Genomic DNA, 15,828 nt, shown 5'->3' with positions numbered 1-15,828 from the left:
ATGGAATAGATACCATCTCCAAGAAGCTCTGTGTGTGAGCAGGAAAGAGGGGCAAGCTCCCATGTCCTGGGAGGTAAAGCCGTGCTGCAATGGGACATGCTAACTAGCCTGATTTTCCAGGGAGACTGCTTTGGACTTCCATTACGTTCAGGTTATGATTTCTTTAAAATATTTGTTCATCATAATATAATGCTTCTAAGAATACAAGATTATCTCTTGCATTCCTAGAAAACGTTAAAAGCTGTACACACACACATATAAGCACACACACGAGAAAATGCCAGTGTCCTCCAAGTACCTTGTTTTCTCCTGCCCACTGGTGAATTTAGAGATTCTCTTTCTAAGAAACAAAGTTTCTCATTTTACAACCTCCATTGGATCTCTTTTGCCTACAGGATAAAATCTAAATATTTTATCACGTCCTGTATCTGACTCCGACTCTATTCTCCAAAATAGCCAGGCATGTGCTTCACATGAGCTTCTTACTTTTCCTTGGAGAGGTTAGGTCTTTCACAACTCTGTTCATGCCATTCCTGCTCCCTAGTGTGTCTTCTGCATTTTTCTTTGGTCAGTTTTACTCATTGGTCAAGGCTAGATTGAAAGGGTTACCTTCCTAGTGAAGCTTCACCTGACTCTCCCAGGCACAATCTGTTTTTTGGTTCTTTGTCAACCACTGAACTTTAACATCTCTGTACTAGCTTCTGCTCATTCACCCATTCAAAAATACTTTCTGATGAATAAAACTGGAAAAATTACTTTTTGAGCATCTCTGTGTAGAGGTGCTAAACCCTGGGGCTACATGATCACTAAGAGGGCTAACCGCCTGATCTGCTATTGAACTGTAACTAATCCTTAGGTGATTGTTTCCCTTACTGGACTGTGAAACTGCCTAGTGTAGTAATATTTGCCTTACTTTGTATTCGATCAGCAGAGTCTAGACTTGCACCTGGATCAAATAAGGTGATTAAGAAATGCTCATTGTCTTTAAATGTCTTCTTGATGGAGAATGTTGATCAGTTTTATAAAATCTAACCCGAAGGGAGGCAACCTAGTATACCTACAATCTTGGCTTTTAAACTTGGAACAGTTGATATAAGCATCATCGTTGTCCCTGAGATGTTATGGAATCTAACGACCTTTCGGCGTAAACTTTTTTACGCCTTTAGTGTGTATAAGTCAGGTCCTGTGATGGGCGCTTTGGCTCAGCACCTTGGAATGGTCTTCTTCCAGAGAGGAAACACAGTCTTTGATTAAATGCCCTTAGCAGGCAGGGACAGGACACAGCTGGGGTTTGAATAAGGCTAAATCCCATCAGATTGGAAGTCAAGAAGCTGCTGCTTTTGAAGATCATAAATCTGGAAAGCAGCAGAGGCAAGGGGCTGTGAGTCCCTGCTCAGAGAAGGTAGAGCCGCTTCTCTGTGGCTGCTGTTCCCAGAATTACTTTACAGATGGACATGGGAAGGGATAAGATTTTAACACTGGGACTACCAGGAAGTAATGAAAGTCTTGGAGAAGACCTAATTAGGAATATGAAATGTCATGGAAATGAGGAGGACTTGAATGCCAGAAACTGCTGTTTCACGTCTCCATGTTTTTCTGAAAGGCACAAGCACAACTCTGAATAAAAGAAGGGCTTAAAGTTGCAAGTCTGTTAGCTCATTGCTACCAGCAACTTTAGCTCATGGGGTTCTGCCTCATGTGACTTTCCTTGGCTTTGTGGTATTTGTATATGTCCCACTCCATGAAACCACACTTCAGCATTTATTGTGGTCGCTTGCGTTCTTGGCCATCAGCCAACTTACTGGCGCCATTGCCAAAATGAAGACATTCAACAGGGGTAAGGGAAAACTCTCCTTCCTCAGGCAGCTCCGTGGATGCTGGAGCTGCATGCACATCTGGCTGTCTCTAGAGCAGCCGCTCTCCCTCCACCGTATACCCCACCCACGCAGACAGCCCAGGCCTCTGAGCTCCTTATTGCTCTAAGTGTTTGCTCTTGGATCCGTGCTTCATGTGTTTTATTTACATGCTTTATTTTTCATTTTATGAACAAATCGATAACTAGACTTACTCTTTATCGCACTGGATTAGCTTTATTTATTCCGTTTGAATTTGATTAAAAAGCTGTCAAACATAAGTCTACATTTTTATCAGCAGAATAATTTCACAAAACCGGCTATGAGATGTGTTCAGCTAGAACACAGTTTTCAAAATAAAACAATGTTTGATATATTCTAGACAGTTACCCTTTTGTTTATCTATGACAACTGAAATTAACCGTCAAATGGATAAAGCAATCCAAGTCCAGTCAAGTAATCCTTAGGGCATATGAAAAAAAAGGCTTTTTTAAAAAAGTTCTTTCTAGATGGATTTAATGTAATTCACCAATAAAGCATCCTCAGAAGCATAATAAAAATTCTACATAAAATGACATAGCCAGGGAAAAGGAAGATATACAGTTTGATGAAGATTCAAAATGGATGTTAACGTTAAAAATGAGCAGTCATGCAATTCCTGTATAATATAAAGATCAAAATTGCAGGGCACTAATTTTGCTTCTAATTTATAAGACAGTATGTTTACGGGACTGCAAATAGTATATGTAAAAAAACATATCCAATGGCAAATGTTTTGAACTGCCATTTTTCTTCAGAAAAAGTGCCATGCAACATGTATTTGTAAATTTCAGCATCTAGCACCAAGGATAGCTGGACTAGATTTACACTTGACGAAAAGGTTCTTGAAAGAGGAAATATGTCTATTTTGGTTGAGATCCTGATTTCCTTTGTCCTATTTAAAAAGTATTCATTTCTGCCTTCTCCCCTCTTTTGGTTCCACTCGTGTACCCGTGGGCGTATGGGCAGAGGCCTGAGGCAGCCAGGGTAGTGAAGAGGCTCACCTGTGTGGACACATACCCACACTCTCAATCACACTCACACTCACACTCACTCACACGTCTACACATACACAACCACACATCCAATGCCCGGGAGTCGAATTAAGGCTTTTTTTGGATATGTGCTGTCCTCTGCACACTATTTTATAGCATGGAGCATGCATAATGTATGCCTAGAAGTGCTGGAAGGCACAACACTGAAGGGGTTAATGTAGAACACATATAGGCAAATATTGTCAACTATTTTATTCAAATGTTTGGAACTTAAACACAAAATCATCATTAAGTTTTCACAAAATGAGGCATCTGTCGCTTGAAAGGAAAAAAATATTTCAGAAATATGTTTACAGAGGCGTAAAAATATTAGGCATCGAGACAGATGTGAACATACTCAGTAACTCGTCTTGTCTGTCAGTCTTCCTCCGAGCCAAAGATCTTACTGTACTCGCTCAGCATGAGCTCGGCGATCTGGTTCTGGTACACCATGTGCACCGCCATGTTCCCCGACTCGTTTTCAGCTCGCAGAAGGGTGGGTCCAAATACAATCCCTAGGCTTTGTGTGGACATGAGGTTCTTGGATGCTTCAGCCACTATCCTATGGAGAGAGAGAGAAAAAAGAGACCCATTGGAGTTTGAATAAAATTGTGGCTACTTTTGAATTATAAAGTTCTGTGCTCTTGAATCCTTTTTCTCCCTTAAATTTCAACTTAAAGAAGGAGAATAAGGGCAGTGATTGGCTTTGGCAAAACACAAAATGCAACACAAACAAAAAAAAAAAAAAAAAAAAAAAAAAATCAGGTTCCAGAAAAACAACTAGACCACAACATTATTTAATCTTCTACTCTGTGTGCTTTACTGTATGGAAATAGAACCTATGACTTTTGCGGGGAGGATTCTATCCCCATAATACCTGGCCATTGTGGGTGCTTAATAAAAGTTTGTGGAATGAATGAATGAATAAATTAGCAAAAATGACAAAAATTACTGTAGAGAGTTAACAAGATTCAACCTGTGAAGTGGTTATGGTCAATGGAGGAAACAGGTCAGACATGCACAGAATATATAAGAAGCCAAACACACAAAAAAAATAGAACAATAGATACATAATTCATGATGGAAGGACCAAAAAAATAACTAAGTTTTTAGTGATTAGCATGAGTAAAGTATTCCTGACAAATGCTAATTGCAATATGTTTTGTAGAGAGGGTAGGTTCTGGGACATTTAGGTGTATAACAAAATTCTAAGTGTCCCCACCCATTTTACTCAATTTAGCTCACATCTCAATAAAATGCAGAAGCCTGTAGCATTTGCACAGGAAAAGAGTCCCACTGGAATCAAAGAAATGTGTGCTTATGTGAGAACTGTGGAGAGCTGGATTACCAACGAAACATTAGGATGTGGTTTTATTACTGGTAACGTCTTGCCTGCTTCAACACGGGACTATTAAAAAGAAAATAAAGCCCCCTCCTATCAATTGAGACTTTAAAATAAAAAAAATAATGCTTATTCTCACCATTGAAACCTCCTTGCTTTTATATTAAAATTAGGTTTTAGTGATGTTAGGGAAATAGGGAGAGCACATGGAAGGACAGGGTGCTAAGAAATACTGTACTCTGCATTCCTCCAGAACCCCGACCCAAGGGAAATATAAGCTCAGAGAATAATGTGGGGCAAAAGAATACTTTACTGCAAGGCAGTGGGGCATCCAGTCTCAGAGCCCACTGGGGCACTGGATGAGCTCTAGCAGACTCTGTGTTTGGTCTGTGTGGGCCTACCTAGTCCCCACTCAGAGGAGGCAGGAGGAAGGAAGACTTGCTCTCTTTCCATCTCTACACAAACCCAGATCTCTGACATACCATTTCTGTGACCAAGAGCCCATGCCTTCTCTCTCCTGAAAGAGACTGAGAAGGGCCAAAGCCTTCAATCTGTGACTCCCCACAAGATGTCAGCAAGATGTCCTTGACCTGATCAATATCAGTAGTAATCAAGCAAAATCAATTATTATTCTAAGCAATTTTATTTATTTATTTATTTATCTATTTATCTATTTTTTGGCCACAGAGGCATGCGGGATCTTAGTTCCCTGACCAGGGATCAAACCCGCACCCCTATTCCGTAGTGGAAGCACGGAGTCCTAACCACTGGACCGCCAGGGAAGTCCCTATTATTTATTTTTTATTTAATTTAATTTTTAAATTGAAATATAGTTGATTTTATTCTAAGCAATTGTTTGGTCTCATTTAATCTTCATAACAATCCCATGAGGTAGTATCTATTATTTAAGCCCTTTTGACAAACGAGAAGACTGAGGCCAAGAGCGGCGAAGTGCCTGATATCACACAGAGCTGAGGCTCAGAACCAGGCAGGTGGGTTGCAGCTCCCGTGGAAACATCATTGCCCTGGGGTGTGTTATGGCTCCTGTGCTTAATAACTGGGCTGACTTGTCACTCTACCATCCTCCACATGGTTATAGGTCCTTCCATAAGGGGGTCTGGAGTTTTATTCCTCACAGTAGCATTGTGATTGACAGCCTGGTTACAATGGGCTTATTGTGGGAAAAATGACTCTTAAACTTGGACTAAATATTCAAGACATTCTGCCTCCCATTTTCACTCTTCTTCTCCTTCAAATGGAAAGCATTTGTACCTGTGAGTAATATTGGCATGACTACATTTCTGGAAGGGATTCTCACATTTAAAGTATCAGTGAGTTATCAGAGACTTCAAGTTTAGAGTTGCCTTTGGAATGTAAGAAACTGTGACACTTTGCTACTACATTTACCAAAAGTAGAATGATTTTAAAACACTCTCCTAACCTGGAGTAGGCACAAATGGAGTGGGGCTTTGCTTCTCTTTAACACACCTATTTACCTTGGCTTAAAGTCTGTCTTGAGCCTCTCCCAGACCTCTTGATTATAAAAATCACTTGTATGATTCATTGTGAAGGAAGACAGTTTTTCTCTTTTGGATTTAAAGTAATACCTTTTTGGGATGCTAACTCATTCATTGACTATGCCACAATAATAATTTAAAAATTTGTTAAACAAATATGGAGAGAGATAACATAACTGATCAATTTATTATCTATTAGGTAAAAGTTGCTTTAAAAACATTACCCATAGGTAGCAAAGGTCTAAGCTGATAAGAATTATCTAGCAGAGAACAGGGCTCAGAAGGCATGGGGCATGAAGAAGGTAAAATTAAAAGCAAAAGCCTATTCAAGTATGAAGGTGAATGGCTGATATAGGGCCAACGGGATAGAAGAAGAACATTAGGACCTGAAGTCCAGGGAGACTGAAAGGGGAAAGGGGTGACCTCAAGACAGATTGATGATGGGAGATACAGTTTCCTACTTAATAATGACTATAATTTCAGTCGATAGCAGGAACAATAAGATTTGGGGTAGCTGGGAGCCAGAATTGTGTCAAACTCAAGGTGAGGCTAGAAATCAAGGGACGTCCAAGAGCTGATTATTGAAGGAGACAGTCGTGGCTGTCATTATTGGAGATTGTGGGGGTAGAAGCCGGAAGACGTTTAGGGTATCTGGAGGAACTGGGGTGACTGGAGGGGTCTCCAGGGCATACAGGAAAGATATAGCTGGTGGGACTCGAGCTGTGAGAGGAGAAAAAGAAGGCTGAAATGGGACTAGATTATTTTTTAATTTTCCCAGTGTTCTTTATATTTTTCCTGCCCAGCAAAAGTCCTGATCTGAGAATCCAGAGCAGGACCAAATCTAGAGGAAACCAAGGCTGAGTTTCAATGGAGTAAAGAGTAGGAGGCTACAGCGGGCTGTCAGTGCCCCCTCAGGGAAAGGAGTCTCTCTTGGCCAGTGGATCATGGGAGAGGACTCCTGTAATGGATTTCTGCCAATTCATTCAAATTTCCTAAATTTCCCATGGACAAGTGTTCACTTTGAGCTCTTCTGCGTGTGTAAATGTGGAACATTCATGCCATCTCAACCCGTGTTATTTGTGTCCATTTCTCTGCACACTCTCCATGTGACTTTAATAAAACCAGTTTTAACTAATGGGTGCTTTCAAGTAATCTTGTTACAAGTAGATTTTACCAAATGACATTTAGCCTTATATTCTTGTTATATTTGCATTACTGCAGGTTAAATTTTCTTAGCAGCTTGGAATTTTTTTCCAAGTTGGGAAAATTAAGTTACTTGCAATAACTTTTAGAAAAATCAAATGTAGTTAAGAAAGAATGTTAAGAAAATGTGGATGTGTATTATACAGAATGCATGCTTTCTTGCCTATTCTCTGTTACAAAACGTGTGCTTGTGTGTGTGTGTGTGTGTGTGTGTGTGTGTGTGTGTGTATTTCATTGGCAATTTATGTTCTGAATATCAACCAACCAGTAGTTGGTATATTGAGAAATCAATCAATCTTTAGGTTAGAAAAGACGCTGAGGGTGAAGACTATTTTGGGGTCGAAGTCACCAACTACCAAACTATTATGATTCATGTAGATAGGCAAAAATATTCTCACATCAACATTCACATTAGATTAAACCCCTTTATAGTAAAGAGTGGTGATAGATATTTCTAGCAAAGAAGGCTCCCAAACTGGGGATGTCTGGAAAATGTATTCATGCTGTTATGGATGTATTCATGCTGTTATAGACTTCACTATTCAAATGTGAACTTACCTACTCTGTACCTCAACAGACTCTTAAATAGTTAAGTGGTTTATTTAGGACCACATAAGTAGTCAACCACAATGTCAAAATACAGCTAGAATACAATCCTACGAAATTATTCAAATCTCAGTTTTTTACCTCACATCAATGGGTGTCATGATTTCCATTCTCACTGTGGGGACTAGCTGGGCATTGCAAGTGTCATTATTTCTGAAGGCTTCAACTAGTAAAACATATGTAGAGGAGAAATAGAGGCTATCGAAAGAAATAAAAGCCCTGCATGGAAAAAAATGCAATCTAGTATGTAAGATGGAAAACTCTCAAAAACAGTAAGTTGTACTTCCAGTAGCTTAAAATGCAGTTGAGTTGTATTATTGGAGGGGAGGATCTGATTCAGAAACCAAATACATTTTTACTATGGGTTTGGCAGTACTTCCAAGACAGCTTTCACTAAAGTGAGTTCTGCAAAACACCATCTCTATGACATACTTCACAAAAATAGCAATCTGGAGTAAGAAAAGTTTTGGAGAAAATTATATGCCATTTTTCTTTCTTGGAAATTTACAATGCACAATAGCATAATAAAGGCTCTGACAAGTCCTGCAGAAAACTAACCCTGTTCATCTTTGTGTAACTCTTGTGTTCCCTAACTTACTTGCACGTTGTGGATCCTCTTTCTTGAGAGACAATGAGCAGCATACGTTAAGAAATGTCACTTCTAGTGTGCTTTGCTAAGGATCTACCAAGTCTGAAACATTATGGATTTCAACCTCCTATGCCACCCAGGCTTCAGAACTCCATAGCAGCTAATTCAAAGAGGTCAGATTGTGGTCATTTCTGGCAAGTTCCACCCCTCTGGCAGGGCTTAGATTTCATCTGGCCTTAAACTCCATGACAGTGTTGTAAATTTTGAGCTACAATTTAACCTGTTTTCAGCAAAGAAATGAAACAAACTCCCTTTTTAGGACAAAACAAAGGCCCAAAGGCAAAAGACCACATCTGAATGAGAAAGGTGAGAGCAGAGACATGGTTGAGAGATTACCATACAGTAAATTGATGGATGGTAAGAAGGTGCAAAAACATTTAGATCTTAGATCAATATTTGGAAATTCTTCTACATGTTTGTTTACTCACCATTAGATCACTCCCAAGAAATCCTTATAGCAAAGATACGTGATTTGCAGCCACATGAAGAGCTCAAAGTTTAGTGCCTGTGAATGCTTGACTAATAGGAAAAACACCCCAAACTGCAACTCTTTTGAAAAAGGCTATTTATGAACACTGCTTAGTTTAAAATAGGCTGACAAAAATAATTATGATTTTATGAATTTGTTCACAAAATAGCACTTGATATGTGTTCATTTTAAAAGAAACTCTTATACCGCTAAGTAAATTCAAGTTTATAAAATCTTGAAGTGGGTAAGAATTCATTTTTCTGGCAAGAGATCAAAAAGGTGATATACAGTTTACAGCATAAGAAGGAGAAGAAATGCCAGAGCTACTTTTTGTTGGGCCCAAATGGATGGAGCAATGACCCATCAATTTTAGGTTATTTTAGAAACAATCTATAATCCAGAGCTATAGATGCTGGACCCCAGACAAAAAAAATCCTCAGAGCCTTATTTATGCTGGGTAAGTTTTTCCAAAAGTGAGCTGAATTGCTAACTCAAAGGAATTTCTTAGTTGCTTAAAATCACAGCCAAATGATTCAAAATGAAAGAGAGACTTACTATAAAACTAAAAATTAATGCTGAATTAAGAAGACCAAAGCATTTAATAATAGTCCAGCTCCAAACAGATATATGGATGCAAACTTCCTTTTAAGTTTGTGCTTTGCTGTTACCATAGTGACTTGCAAAGCAAGTAGAAAGCCACATAATTGCCTGCAGAACAAGCCTCTGGTTATTGGAGGTGTACTAAAAATATTCCCTTCCCTATCTCTGGATTGCTGTGATTTTCCAACACACATAACTTTAGGATGGTTTAACTTGAATGGGGAAAGTGCGGTGGTAAACGTACTTTTGCCATCAGGTCACACTTGCAAAATACAGCTCATCCACTGTATGTGAAATGTTAATTGTGACTTTGACCATTTCAGTGAAGAGAGGCTGTTAAAAATAGAATAAATTTTCAATGTGCTCAACTTATGTTTCCTATGTGCTATAACTATTTTTGGGGGGGTCCATGCTAACCATATGCTTGCCTACTCTCAATTTGCACAAACTATACTGCTGTCTACACTGGCCTTTTTATTTTTTTTTAAAGATTGGGGACTTAGCAGGAATTCTACATTCTCCCTTAAAGTCACGGCTGTATGTTAGAAAATTTTTCAAATATTGCAAAAGCAGAAGAGCATTCACAACTGTTTTTGCATTTAATACTAATGTATTTCAAGGCGGTCATTCACTGGTGATTCAGTCATTTTTTATATGCAAATTTATGAATTAATTGATTTAAACTAATTGTAAAGTCTTCAATTTTATACTTAAATATCTTATTATTATTTTTTTCCAAAGTAAGCAAAAAACTATCCTCCTAAAAGGGAATTACTGCTATATTCTGACATTTTTGCTTTTAAATTATCTTTAAAGCTATGTGTATGTAATTCTTTCAAAGCACATCATGGAAAAGGTACTTTATATGGCAGTCGCACATTCACAGGTAACATGGCCTTATTCTTTGCATTTATTGAGTACCCTCTTTGCATTGATTTCATTGCAAAAGACTGAAACATTTTCAATTATTCACTTGTTTCATATTTATATTGATTGGCCATTACAGGGAGAGTCTAATGCATCTTTAAAGCAATATTCAGAGCAATAAGATAGGAGGAGTGATAAAATTTAAAAAGTGACTAGCCCATAGACTTCAAAATGGCTTATTTCTGGTTGGAATATGTATTCTATAAGGTGATAACAACCATGGATAAAACGGGATATCATAGCCAAAGCCCTTACATAGTAGAGAATATCAAAAGGAACACTAACAGTAGTTACTATTTGTTGAGCATCTTTTATGTGCTAATCACTGTGCTGCAAATATATCACAATTTTCAAAGGTAGCCTTAAAAGTCAGATTTAATTTCTTTTGTTATGATTATAAAGTAATACATTCTATTAGAATTTGAAAATTTAGTAAAGTATAGTAAAGAAAAAACCACACCAGAAACTGTAAACAGTAACTCAAGGTACCCATTATTCATTCATAAAAATCTGTTACTCAGTAGACCTGCTATTCCTCAACACCTGCTAGGTGCCTGACGCTGTTCTGGATGTTGAGGATGGTGCAGTGAGTAAAACAAAGTCCCTGCCCATATGCAGCATACAATCTAGTGGGGGAACCAGACAACAAACAATACACTATTCAGTATACGGTGTGATTTCAGGCACTGAGGTACTTCAAGAAAAACTAAGAGAAGTGGTGGTTCTTCCACTGACCCTGGGAGCCTTTTAAAAGTTTCTCATGGCCTAGAATCCATCCGCAGAGATTCTTCTTTACCAACAATGAGTGGAGGCTGGCTGGCTGTAGATAATACAGCCCCCAGATTATTCCACTGTGTAGAGAGGTGGAAAGTGCACATGTGGCAGACAAGGTGCTCAGAAGTTCTTTCTAAGGAAGGGACGCTGGGGCAGACACCAGCTTATGTGCACAAACCAAGCGAAGGAAAATGCCAGGCAGGGAAAAGTAGGTAGAAAGCCCCAGTGGTGAAGTTGGGCTGGGTGGTTCTAGGAATAGAGAAGAGGAGAGTGAGGCAGCGAAGGTAGGAGATGCTGTGGGCGGACTCATGGGCCTTGGTAAGGATTTAGGACTTAATTCTAACAGTGATGGGAATTCAGCCTTGGGTTTTGAGCAAGAAAATAACACTGCCAGCATTTAATAGAAATGTATAAGTAATTTATTTACATACATATTCAAGAAAATACTTTCTACATAATTTTGTATCCAACGTTTTTCACTTCTATCACGAGCAATTCCCATGTTTTATATAAGTAGTATACATTTTTTACTCATTATCTTATATGGGACAGAATGGGCTGTACCCTATGATTTCTTAGTATAAGTGAAATTGATGTATTAAAAAATCTTTTTGTGTACTCTTTCTCCACATTTTGGAGTATTTCTTTAGGCAGTGGTTTCCAAATAGGGGCAACTACCCACTCCCACTCCCCGCATTAGGCATTTGCAATGTCTGGAGACATTTCTGATTGTCATGACGCGGTGGGGTGGGGGAGTTGAGTTGCTATGGTATCTAGTGGGTACAGGCAATGGATGCTGCTAAACATTCTACAATGCACAGGACAGTCCCCCAAACAAAGAATTTATCCAGCCCCAAATGTTAATAGTGCTGCTGTTGAGAAACCCTGTCTCAGGGTAAAATAGTAGAAATGTAACAATTTAGATCGATGGTTCTGAAACTTTACCATTCATGAGAGTAATTTGGAAACCATATGAAACACAAGTTGCTGAACTTCACCTTCAGATTTTTGGTTCAGCACCTCTGGGGAAGGACTTGAGAACAGGCATTTGTCACAAGTTCCTAGAGATGATACAACTGGTCCCGGGACCACACTTTGAGAACTTGCGCTAGATTAAGATATGGGTTCTCTTTTCTTAAAATATGATAATGTGGGATATGTAACATGACAACCCATAGTCTTGTTAGCATTATTATCACTTGGTTTTATTCTTTTTAAAATAATTGCTAACTTGATAGGTGAAAAATGATTGTCATTGTTTGAATTTAGGATTCTTTGAAGTCAGGAAATGGGGAAGAAGTTAAAAAAAGAACAGCCGTGTGGATTTTTTCATCTGTGAACAATTGTTCATATCACCTGCCTTTTTCCTATTGAGAGCACGTCATTTTATTTGTTTACTTAATCCATTTACTTATTTTGTATAACAAAACTAACACATAGTCTTTAACAGTGTGCTAATCAGGAGTATGTAGAATAAAAAGGTAAAATACTCTGGTTTTCTAGTCAAACTCCTTCATGATAACTATAATTAACAGATGGGTGTTCCTTCTGGATGTTTTTCTATCTATCCATCTACCTATCTATATATATATATTTTCTTTTTAAAAAAGAATGAGATAAAAGATACATAATATGGTACAATTTGCTTTTTTCCCCCTTAAGTATATATCATGGGACTCTTTCCAAGTCAGTACATATAAAAATACCTCACCCTTTAAAAAAATGTTGTCACATTTCATAATACGGAAATAATTTATTTAACCATTCCCCTGCTGATGGACTTTTAGGTTGCTTCTAATTTTTTGCTATTACAGACAATGCTACAGTGAACATCCTTGTACATATAGATTTGTGAGTTTTTTATGTATTAAGATGCATAATACTTCATTACTTTTGTTGTACTTATATTCTCCCAATTCTTTTTTTCCTTAATTTTGTTTATTTAAATTTTGTGTGGTCATATCTAGCACTATTTCTTTTGGAATTTCTATCATTGTTTTTGTTATTATAAAATTCATCCATTTAAATAAATCAGATAAATGACATTAATATTTTTCCTAGTTTTAAAAAATGACTTCATTTCATATCCTCTAATTCATCTCAGTATATTTTACTGTTTGAAATGTGATGGTAATCTCAATCTCCTTTTTCTTCAAAAGCTAGCTGATTCCCCCAACCACATTTGTTGAATAAATCACCATTTTCCATTGATTTGTGATGCTACCTTCCTACAACTCACAGACACACACACCTGGTATTTTTACTCTGTGGATGATTTCTGTGTGTATTCTGAACTAGTACTTTGCTGTTTAAATCATGATAACTTTAATATACATTAGGAATCTTCCCATTTTTTCTTTTTCAGATGGGAAGGAAAATTTTCAGATGGACAAAAGGAGCCTGAGAAAGATTGAATAATTTGATCAAAGTCATGTAGTTAAGTGGCAGTAGCACCTAGATGAAGATGCAGATCATTATTACTCTGGGAGATAGATATTCTTTCCACAAATAACTAAGATTCAAGAATTTTGGGTTTGAAATCAAGGGGTTTCTTAATGTTGAGGTCTGAGGCCTGAGGCAGATGTGGAAGAGAAGTGAGTCAGAAAGTCGGCACAAGTCTTGGGTGACATATTTTGATTTTTTAATCACCTAACTCACATCCAAGGATATATCTATAGGGATGAGAAGGGTGTTCAGGTGGAAGAAAAACCAAATTAATACATATTGCCTTTTTCTCCAGATTCACACAGTGTTTTAAACTTCTGAGAGCATTCACTTCTCACCGTGAAAAGAAATGCACTATTTGTGAGATTGGTTGAGAGTTTCAGCTATTGTTTCCCTTAGCTCTTTTCTCTTAAGCTTTAAAATGGTCTTAGCCATTCACATTTGACCATGTCAGCAGTAAAAGAAGTCTTAATTTTTATTCCCTGAGCTCTGTTGATCTACCAATAACCATGGATAATATCACCATCCTGGGAAGACATTGCCCTGGATTTAGGGGAGAAGGGCTAGGAAATGTATTACCTGTTGGGAGTATTTTTGGAAAAGGAAAAAAAAAAAGACTGTTTATTATTCTTTACATGGAATTTGTCCAATAAGGCAGTTAAAACACTGGTATGTGCCAGTAACATTTTATATAGAACATTGAGGGTTGTGCGTGGATCAGCATTAATTAGGCCAAGCAGAATAAGTCACCTAATTATAAGACATTAGTGGAAAATATAGAACTTAAATATTTGCCTTGTGATGTTAGATAAAACTAAAAGGAATACTATCAACATGCAAAGTCAGGATTCATCAACCTCTTTTTTTTTTTTTTTTTAATTTCTTTTCACATAGGTGAAGAGAACAGCTATTCCGCTAAGGGCATCTATCAAATCTTCAGCCGTTTTCTAGAAAATTGTTTCCTTATTTAAAAGGTCCCAGAACAGCTGAAAGAGAATCAGTTGTAGTTTGGGTGTCAGCATTCATTTGTCCACACTTAATTTTACTTTCTGAGGAAAAATAAGCTTTAGATGTTTTTCACAGTGACTTGACTCTGAGAGGCTGCACAAATAGAGGCTCCAGGGTGAATGTGTGAAGCAGAGTGACAGGCTCCTTAGTGACACAGGGCAGGGACTGATGGTGTTTTGGTTTGGAAAAAAGAACAATTAGGGAAGCCATGATGACTGAAAGCAAAAAGCCATGATATGGAAGAAAAAGTCTACTTTCCTCTAGTAACTCCAGTTCCTGGAATTGGCCCAGAGACAAATTTCACCTCCATATGACGAATTAGAGTTATGAAAATAGACTAGCCTCCTTCAAAGGATTCAGTTATTATCGAAAATTTAGAAAATGTAGATGAGTCAAAATAGAAACTAAAAATCCCTGATAATTCCATCACTTAGATATTACTATTATTAATATTTGGTATAGATTTTTCCAAATGTATGCTAGAAAAATAGGGGGACTATCTATCAAGGTTATTAAATATTCTGCACTTAAAAAGAACATGAGTTCCCCATCAGAAGGCATTCAGAGATGTTCCAGATTCCCGCATTGAATGGCAAAGTGAATGACATTTAAAGTGTGGTTTGGTTTGGGCTTCCAGATTAATGACGAAAGAATGAACATTCTGGGAAAGTCAAACTATCGTTAGAGATGAGGTGGGATAATATATAATAACTGAGGTTTCTTCCCCACCCTTCCTTATGCCTCTTTCTTTTCTCCAAGATTCAATCAGCAGCATTTTGTCCTCAGTGGAGGGATGGTACCACAGAAAAGCAGAGAAAGTGCTTTGGATTTTTGTAAGCTAGGGCATTTGAATGGAAAAGGACTGGGCCTAAGTGCCCTGGACTCAGAGTTGCAGCGATGGCTTAACCAATAGATTGGAAGGTAGATCAAGAGCCAGGCTACCCTGCTGCCAGTCAAGAGAAAGATTTCTCTGGATCGGTAGAAAGAGAGTTAAGAAGAGAGCTGAGACTTTGGTGAGGTCCCATGAATGCGGCCCAATCCTGAGTCCTTCTTATCCCCCTTCCCTGGGGATGCAGCCTGTTGGAAGGTTTGAGGATTCTGAGATCAGATAGACCCATATTCCCCTCCTTGGGGAAAACCTAGGGTTATAAAAAAATTCCAGACTTCCTCATGTTCAATGTATCAGGAATAAAGAAAAATTACTGCATGGTGTATCTACGCAAAGGTGGCATAAGATAACTCCACAGTGTCTGTCTGACCAGTGACTGAAACCAAGACCTGGAATTGGAAGTTGGGGCTCATGACAGAAAACCAGAAGGAAATGAAGACAAGCCGGGACAGGTGACAAAAGCCAGACACTTT

The 15,828-nt window shown here is 38.1% G+C and overlaps 1 protein-coding gene across 1 annotated transcript in view; it reads right to left on the bottom strand.

Moving 5' to 3' along the window:
• Positions 1–3,136: 3,136 nt before the first annotated feature.
• ARHGAP15 (Rho GTPase activating protein 15) overlaps positions 3,137–15,828 on the bottom strand; it is a 590,590-nt gene continuing 577,898 nt past the window's right edge. Inside the window, exon 13 of the mRNA XM_007121694.3 lies at positions 3,137–3,488. Coding sequence (XP_007121756.1) covers positions 3,305–3,488 — 184 coding nt within the window. The 3' untranslated portion in view covers positions 3,137–3,304. The remainder of the gene's footprint in view (positions 3,489–15,828) is intronic.

The sequence above is a fragment of the Physeter macrocephalus genome, chromosome 2 (genome assembly GCF_002837175.3).
Source record: "Physeter macrocephalus isolate SW-GA chromosome 2, ASM283717v5, whole genome shotgun sequence".
Taxonomy (NCBI): domain Eukaryota; kingdom Metazoa; phylum Chordata; class Mammalia; order Artiodactyla; family Physeteridae; genus Physeter; species Physeter macrocephalus.
Note: the sequence above shows the minus strand (reverse complement) of the source record. Positions and strands in the feature narration are given on the sequence as shown.